General features: G+C 34.7%; 1 protein-coding gene across 1 annotated transcript; it reads left to right on the plus strand.

Annotated features, from left to right (window-relative positions):
• Nucleotides 1-5,631: 5,631 nt before the first annotated feature.
• LOC126972971 (uncharacterized) lies at nucleotides 5,632-7,317 on the plus strand. Its single transcript, XM_050820079.1, has one exon. It carries the CDS (start codon nucleotides 5,716-5,718, stop codon nucleotides 7,177-7,179), a length of 1,464 nt encoding a protein of 487 aa, XP_050676036.1. The 5' UTR covers nucleotides 5,632-5,715; the 3' UTR covers nucleotides 7,180-7,317.
• Nucleotides 7,318-9,522: the final 2,205 nt, after the last annotated feature.

The following is a 9,522-nucleotide window of genomic DNA, read 5'->3' on the forward strand; positions in this document are numbered from 1 at the left end:
AAAGTTTATTTGACTTTGACTTTGAATATAATAGAAATTTAGTAACAGTAAATGAATGTTTTTTTTCTGTCGAGTGGTTATTTTAAGATTCTTGCTGACGACTTAGGTTAATTACTATTTATTTAAGTTGTTTGTCTTTTTTTATGGAATAGGAGGACCAACGAGCGTACGGGTCACCTGGTGTTAAGTGATCACCGCCGCCCACATTCTCTTGCAACACCAGAGGAATCACAAGAGCGTTGCCGGCCTTTAAGGAAGGTGTACGCACTTTTTTTGAAGGTATCCATGTCGTATCGTCCCGGAAACACCGCACAAGGAAGCTCATTCTACAGCTTTATCGTGGTAGAAAGCTCCTTGAAAACCGCACTGTGGAGGACCGCCATACATCCAGATAGTGGGGATTATATCCTAACTTGTGGCGTGTCGTGCGAAGGTGGAATTGTCGATATTATTCACCTACGATTTTGTTTTGATTAGGTTTAAATTAAAAATGTTTCATCCTATTAAACTATGTCGTATTATTAACAATATAAAAGAAAGGTATTTTATCAACTATTTCACCATAAGTAAAATCACACATAGGAGTTTTTAGTATATAAGTTATTTGGAAAAAGTTAATCGGTGGTATTTTTAAAATATTTTGAATTTCCGTAATTTAAAACATTTTTAGTAAGTTTCTCATTTTTGTACTTATACCCATAAACACACAATTAGTATCCAAGTGTTTTGAGTTTTCTTTAGTGCTAATTCCGCCATGTGTCTCGTGCCTTAGTTTGGCGAAGCAACATCTCCTGAGGATGCCTCGTGTAGAAGTGAAACACGTGTCGAACTGTTCAAGGACAAATATTTTCGGAATTAACGCTAAAGAAAACTCAAAACACTTGGATAAGTATGGATTTCCGCAAAGTAACGCCTACTTCATAAAATTTCACAAAACAGTATTCCAAATAGATATGCTGCAAATCGTCAACAGTTATTTATATCATTACAGTTGGGATACCTTACTAACTTATGGTGTCTAATAAATAATTAAAATGTTATTTTAGAGGACTCGGGAAGAGTGAAACATCTCTTGAGGACACCCCGTTGTTTCAACGTGATATAAGTTATCGTAATATAAAACAATTATCATTTTCCCACAGACACGCTGCTATAAACCAAGACACGTGAACGCAATTACTTATTACTTAGCATTCTGATAACTAAACAAGTTAAATTATTTTCAAGCTTTGAAGTGAAAACTTCTTAATCGGCGTTAAGCACCTTTCTGGGGATAGGTATAAAATGTGAAACTCGCGTCAGGACACGTGACCTGATCGAAAATTCGTAAGACAATCGTTGAAATTATGGATGAAAGTTGATTTTGTTGTTTAAAATAATTGTACTACTTTTGAGAGTTATTAAAAAGTGTGAATATTGTATTTAACCACATAAATGCTAGTACTTTTATACTGGTAAAAAAAGTAATTCGCTCGAAATTATTCCCAAACGATTCCAAAATATAAAAAATGCACAATTTTAATGTTCAAGTTTTCACTTCTACTGGCACTCCCGGAGTGCGACCCGAATATTTTTTTCTAGAACTTAGTGTTTGTTTTGTAAATTTTATAGGTTAACCATATTTGGGAGACTTCTTATGGAATGTTAACGAACTGTAGTATGTAGTATGTATTTTATTTATTTTATTTTATTTTTATTTTATTTATTGAATAATATAAATATAAAAGCATAATAATATTATTATTACAATAAATATGAATTCTAAGTGTTATAATATTTTGTAATAATTAAAATATGCATCATACTTACACCAATTACATAATCAATTTTTCAATTTATCGTTCAATGATAAAACAGACAGAAACTTACCAATATTTATTTATGTTTACTATATGCCTGTAAATTACAATTATTTAATTTTATGAATTTAAATAAAAAAGTTTACATTTTTTTTATGGAATAGGAGGACAACCGAGCGTACGGGTCACCTGTTAAGTGATCACCGCCGCCCACAATCTCTCGCAACACCAGAGGAATCACAGGAGCGTTGCCGGCCTTAAAGGAAGATGTACGCGCTTTTTTATTTGAAGGTGTCGTCTCGTCCCGGAAATACCGCACAAGGAAGCTCATTCCACAGCTTTGTAGTACGTGGAAGAAAGCTCATTGAAAACCGTACTGTGGAAGACCGCCACACATCCAGATGATGAGGATGATATCCTAACTTGTGGCGTGTCGTGCGAAGGTGGAATTCGGCGGCAGGAATCAGGTTAAACAGCTCTTCGGAACACTCCCCGTGATAAATGCGGTAGAAGACACACAATGAAGCGACATATCTACGCAACGCCAAGTGATCCAGCCGTTCACAGAGCACTGGGTCCCCGACAATTCGAGCTGCTCATTCACATTTAAATAACGAAAGATTATCTGAAAAAATATCAATATGAACTATTTTTATCTAACTAGGTGAAATAATAACGTTTCTTTTGTTTATTTAAAAAAAATATGTTTCTCCAAGCTTGAGAAGTCTTTTATTCAAATCAAATTACCGAAGAATGGAGCATGTGTACCTATAACTGGAATGAAATAAGATATTATGTAATTGATATCCGACTACATACTTCGAAGACCCGGCGCACCCGTGGGTATGTTTTACTAACACCAGTGTGTAGATATTTAAAAAAATAAAGAAAAAAATTATTGTGCAACTTAAACCTTAGACTTGTGTAGACTTATGCCTACTGAATTTTAATTTAGATAAAATTTGAATTTTAGAAATTTTGAACGAATTAAAAAATTTTGAATAAATAAATAAATAAATGTGTTCGCGATGTACAAAAGAAAGATTGATATCTTCTTAAAGATTTATATTTCGACTGTCTTAACATGATTAGATAAAATAGTTCTTGTGTAGTTGAGGTGTCGTGTGCAAGTAGCTGAAGTAGAAGAGTGAATGAATGAATGTTGTATTTGACAGATAGATGAAGGATGAAGTATGATTGACAGAGTAGGTGAATGGAGTTATATTAGAGCAATTGTTTGATAGGTTTAGGTGTATGGCTCGATATAATAATAAAATTTAATTTAATCCAGTCGACGATAGGAAATCTGGCGTCGGCAAAATGAATTTTGCAGAAATTGTGATAATAAATAAATACCAAGAGCAAATATAAAATTGTTCTTGTTCTTCTTCAGTTCTTCCTTTACGAACTATTGTAGTTTCATGACGTTTACCATGTGTTGTTGCAATATGCTATGTTTTTTATTGACACCCTTTTACACATATTGTCTCGCCCCAAACTAGGCATAGCCTGTACTATGGGTACAAGACTACGATATATTTAATACATTATACTTACTTAAACATCATCCATGACTCGGAAACAAACATTCATATTATCTTATAAATGTTTGCACCTACCGGGATTTGAAGCCGGGACCTCTAGCTCAGTAGACAGGGTCACTAACCACTTGGCTACAGGGGTCGCTAGTGTTAGTGTCACTCCCTATAGTAAATACATTTATTTTCTACTAGCTGACCCGACAGCCGTTGCTCTGTACATAATAAATAAAATACATTTTTGTATGAATTTGTGAATAATATTTCATAACATTAAGATTATTTCGTAAGATATGTTTCCTGTTATAATGAAATTGTTTCAGAGCAGAACTGTCAAACCGTGCGTCAATAAATTCTCTAATAGAAAATATGTCCATACAAAACAAATATTAAAAATAAAAATAATTATGAATCCCAAATCGAAATAAGAACTATCCTATCACTCAAGTTGGACTCAACTGCGCTCAATGAAAAAATCCCCGTTAAAATCCGTACATTAGTTTAGAAGTTCACTGGAAACAAACATCAGGAATTAGGTATAAGTATATATTTTTTATTATATTCTATGTCTTGGTAGCTTTTACTCGGCTTGGTGAATCTTACTTACAGTACTTCTACACCAGGATTACAGAAAAGATCACATAAATTACTTCATAAGCACACACACACCATAGGAAAAGAGCTTTCACTACCAGACACTATTTCATGAAATAATTGTTTTATGTAATATAATTTCATAAAAAATTCCGCTTAGATTCTTGCGCACATTTTTCTCATGCCTCGGGAATAACTTTTTGAATGGGTGGTAGATTCTTACTTCAGTAAGTGATAAAAACACCCAACATTTATTTTAAAGGTGAATAACATATTTTGATGTTTTATTTTTAGAAGTATGAATACAACAATAGTCCTTGCTACACATAATTAGCTAAATAAAAATATGTTTATTCAGATCTCAAGCCTAAGGAACTTCATTAACGCGCTCGTAAAAATAAATGGAACAGATTTTACTACAGAGAAAACGAACCACTGAAAAACTGACTCAAATCTGACAAATGGCTTTCCTTTAACGTCTGCGCCCATCTTATTATCGTTACCCACTACTGAACAGACCTCATTTAGGACTTCTTTTCATTTCGATTAACTTAAAGCCTTACGTAAAAATCGTCTTTCACATAAACGGCTTAAAACTTCATTTTCTCTGGCAATAACTGAAGTATTTTTATGTTCCTACGTTGTTTCATTTTGAACTCTATTTCTTTTGATTTAAAGTTCAGTTTTGGGGTGAAACTGGTGGCTTAAGATATCAATTTGAGAAGAAGCGTCTGTGTTAATAGCATTATTCGCAATCTCATCCATACACTCGGGGGTAACTTACTATGGAGGTATCATTTTTTATGCCACATATAAAACATATTTATTGCAATCATAATCGCCCGAGTTTCTAGCGCCACGCTCTGTGAGATAAACAGAGGATAATGATCAAAGTAACTTTTAGTTTCTTATATTTTCAGCTTTCATTCTTATATTGTGGATAAAGTTTGAGTGTTTTGGCTGTGAAACAAACAAATAAAAACAAATTGGATCTAACTATATATTTATGATGAATGTTGGTATTTTGGACCTAAATGTTAACAAGTAACTGTTTTGTTTTTGAACTTATATGAATAAATTTAATATTAATTTCAGTCAACAATCATTTAAATAACACTTAAATAATAAATAAGTAATTATCCACCATTTATATCAACTTAGGTCCTAATGAATTTACTATGTAGGTACCACTTTTAACTACACTGTGTAGTTACCTAAAAATATTTTATTGTTCATTATTATTTAATATATTTAGTATTTGATTTTTTTTTTCAATTTTGCAATGTCGATTTTAAAGAGGAAAATAAATTATTGGAGTATTATTATTGTCTATATTAATGAAATATTTCTTAATTTCTCCATTTAAATAAACAATAAAACAAAACAGAAAACATAAACATATTTCAACAAGTACAACTACCAATCGTCACTTCAATATCATACTGTCTTTGTCAAACTGACCGTTCTCAGTTCGTTTTCAATACGTGTCAGTTAATATCTTGAACCTGCGATTGAGCAAGAGAGCTTGATATCGCCACAAAGATACCATTGGCCCAGAGTATAGAGCCCCGCCTCTCACGCGTTTTCCATTGGCTGCTTTATAACGCCTCCTACGTTAAAGTCTTAACTTAAGGGTAGCTTTGTCCCCACTCGTGTACATTTACTCTTTTATCAAACCCGCATTCGGAAAGTTACGATCGGATAGTACGCACGCGTCGTAGTTCAACCGTGGCGTCTACGAGAAAAGTTTTTAGAAAGAGTGTCAAGTGATAAATGAAAAAACAATGACAATGGACGTTCAAAATAATTTTCAAAGTTACAAAGAGCAAACGCCTGATTTGAAAGAATCTAATTTGAGTGTTGAAAGTGCACGTACACAGCTGAAAAAATCTGACCAGCAGTCTACTATGATTAATCAAGCTAAATCCAAGAGATCCTTTGATGTCGCTTTTTTGATGATGCCAGATGACAAGCCACGACAGCCTTCTTCTGAGAAACAGTTGAGGGTTTCTAAGCAGCTATTTAATACAGAAGAATGGGACAGATCTTCAAAGCGAATGGCAGATATTTATGTGCAGAGTGAATTTTCAAATGAGACCACATTAGACTCCAAAGATCCAGATGAGGATAGAATTCGAATTAATAATAATTCTTCACCAGGTTTCGCGTCAGATGGAAACATCGATGTGGGCACTGATGAATATCCGAGCAAAATAAATTATGCAAGTGATTCAGACGTATCAGATAAATCTCGAAGTAGACCAAATTCAAATGAAAGTGCTGCACGAGCGCCAAAATTCTTACCTGAATACAAAAATAAAATATTTGATGACCCAACCCTGATAAGTGCCCAAACAAGAGCCAGGTACGAGAACAATTTTTTTACTAGACACCATGAAATGTCTCCCAAGAGTGCATTTACCAAAGTATCAAACTTCGGTATGAGATCACCGATTCCTAATCCATCAATCAGTCCAGATAATCTTATATATCAGAACTCTTTAAGCCCACCGCTGTCATCTACAACGCCTCCGATGAGCAATTTCAATAGAAGTTCAGGATTTAATAACATACTATCCCCAGCACAGTTACTAAACGGGCAAAGTTTTTTTAAATCTCAGAGTATCTCATCGTCATCACCTAACTACATGGAAGTGAATCAAATACCGTTACGCCAAGGTGCACCTCCAAAATTGATTGACTATCAAAATAAACACGATGCAAAGAATGTGCAAGCATCACAGAACAAAATGAATTTCTTGCCTTTTAGACCCGAAATACCATATCTGCAAGCAGGAACATATCCATTTGGCGTCCGCAATTTTCAACAACCAAATCCTGATTTTCTGAAGTTCGCATCACCACCTCGAGAACCTGTTAACCCTTTAATAAACAACCCAGCCGCAGCAATTCTAAGCACGCTGTTACCTTCCACGTTGGCAGCTTTTTCATTGCCAGCACAAAATGTGTGCGCGAAATGCAGCATCAGTTTTCGGATGACATCAGACCTAGTGTATCATATGCGAACACACCACAAAAGTGAAACTACAGTTGATCCAAATAGAAGAAAGAGAGAGGAGAAGTTAAAATGTCCGGTCTGCAATGAAAGTTTTCGGGAGAGACATCACTTGACTCGTCACATGACAGCTCATCAGGACAAAGAAGGTGACTTAGATGAAATATCCCCAGGTCAGGGTTTTAAGAAGAACAAGCAGTTCTATTCTCATAGTAGTATTCATCAAAAATAGAACTGCAAATAAAACATCCCATCGATCTTCTGCGAAAATAGACAAATTCACTCTAAAATATCACTCCGTAAATGTTAGATATCTTTATTTCGACGCCTGTTACTAAACATATGTTGTTGTTGTTATAAACTTACTTAATTGTGCAATATTAGTGTCTAAGTTATTGATTGTGTAAATAATAATTAAAGAAAAAGATTTAAATAAACTACATGATTATCGATCTCCTGGTGACTTAATTATCCTTGTTATAAATGTCTTATTTTGTATTTAAAAAGTGTTTGAAAGTAATATGTTAAAACTGACATATTTTTGATATAATTTTTGTAATATCTTTAAACTGTCTGATTTTTTTTTATATTCATTTAGCATTTTTTTATTTTTAGTTAGTTAATAAAAAAATCGCCCAGTTACCTTTAAATTCAAAATAGATAAAAAAAGTAGGTAGCAGCTTTTTGCCGCTTTATTTCCAGGAAAAAAGTTTTGGACAGTTAAAATATTTTCCCATGATTATTATATCGGATATGTTATATTAATCAGATTCGCTAATAGCATTGTATAGAATTACTAACATGCCGTGGCGTAGCTAACTGTTAACAAGGGTGGATGATGGAGCTATCACTGCTGCGAGAACTGTCTGTATGGGATAGCCGTGCTAATAGTATGTTAGGGGGAAAATTAAAATGGTGAAGTTAAATGTTATTATGTTATTCAAACTTATTTTGATTCGATTCTTACTGCGGTCGAGTTTTGTTTTATAAAAAAAAGAGACGAGACGAGCAGGACGTTAAGCTGATGGTAATTGATGCGCCCTACCCATTACAATGCAGTGCCGCTCAAGATTCTTGAAAAACCCAAAAATTCTGAGCAGCACTACAAATTGCCCAGTAATTTCACGAGCTACGGCTCCCTTTACACCGAAACAGTAATGTTTACACATTACTGCTTCACGGCAGAAATAGGCGCCGTTGTGGTACCTATAATCTAGCCGACTTCCAGTGCTAAGGAGACTCCTACTGGTATTGTATTTGAATGCCAGAGTTATTAAAAATATTTCTTTAAAGAGTTATTTTTTGATTTAGTCTGGGTGTTACCACTTTTTTTTGCCATCTTCTGCTGGTAACGGGTGCACTACATCATGATTGCTCGTGTTGATGGATAACTCAAAAATACGTTCGAGAAAATTCAATTTTATTTAATCCAACCCTATCATAATGTTGAGATTGTTGAGAAAGAATTGCTCGGTAAGAATAAGATTACTTTATAATATGCGTATGTTGAATGACTAGTGTTTTCATAGAACGAACAAATAGAATATCTTGTTGTAAATTGACATCATCATCCCTCTATGTGAGAGCATACTCTTTACCACTTGACCTAAACAACATCGCACTGGGCCCGTCTTTCTTAGACATAAGCTTGAGGATGAAATGTGCCTGTATCTGATAATGTAATCAATATTATGATGAATATTTTTTTTGAGAGGTGTTAGGAGATGTTCAAGATCTTTACCCCGATCTTACTATACAGTGTCGCTTGGGACTATTAACAGCATCAAAATGGGAGCGGCACTGCGATTGCGCTCGTTACTTTCAGACATTAGGTGTTAAGTCGTCGGGGACCCAGTGCTCTGTGAAAAGCTGGATCTCATGGCGTTGCGTTGAGATGTCGCTTCATTGTGTGTCTTCTACCACATCATCACGGGACGCCGAATTCCACCTTCGTACGACATGCCACAATTTAGGATGTCATCCCCACCATCTGCATATGTGGCGGTCCTCCACAGTGCGATTTTCAAGAAGCTTTTTTCCACAAACATCTTCTTCTTACGACAAAGCTGTGGAATGAGCTTCTTTGTGCGGATTTTCCAAGACGATACGACGTGGGTACCTTCAATAAAAGCGCGTACACGTTAAAGGCCGGCAACGCTCCTGTGATTCCTCTAGTGTTGCAAAGTCTATCCTGCATCTGTAGCCTGCATCCTGAAAGCAAAGAAGAAGAAGGAAGAGATGTGAAGGAATTTAACATCTGACATCCACAACTAGAATTTCACGTATAAAGGTATTAATGTCACATGTACTTAGGCGCAGAAAATTTGTGAAGGGATGGCTATCCCTACACAAATTTATCAATTCTAGGAATTCAGATAAAGTCTTAAATTAATTATGCCTAGATATAGAGAGAATGGAAATAAACTTTTTGCACGCGAGACAGATCTAATCGATGACAATTAATTGACTAATGTTTACTGTACATTAAAAAAAATCAAATTCAAATATTTTTATTTAAAACCACTCATTGAAAGTTTAAAAACTTCCACCACCCCTTCAAAGTGGACTGCGTCAG

The sequence above is a fragment of the Leptidea sinapis genome, chromosome 28 (genome assembly GCF_905404315.1).
Source record: "Leptidea sinapis chromosome 28, ilLepSina1.1, whole genome shotgun sequence".
Taxonomy (NCBI): Eukaryota; Metazoa; Arthropoda; class Insecta; order Lepidoptera; family Pieridae; genus Leptidea; species Leptidea sinapis.

Excerpts from the sequence above, each read along its gene's own strand:
- LOC126972971 (XM_050820079.1), top strand. The coding sequence starts at position 5,716 with ATGACAATGGACGTTCAAAATAATTTTCAAAGTTACAAAGAGCAAACG.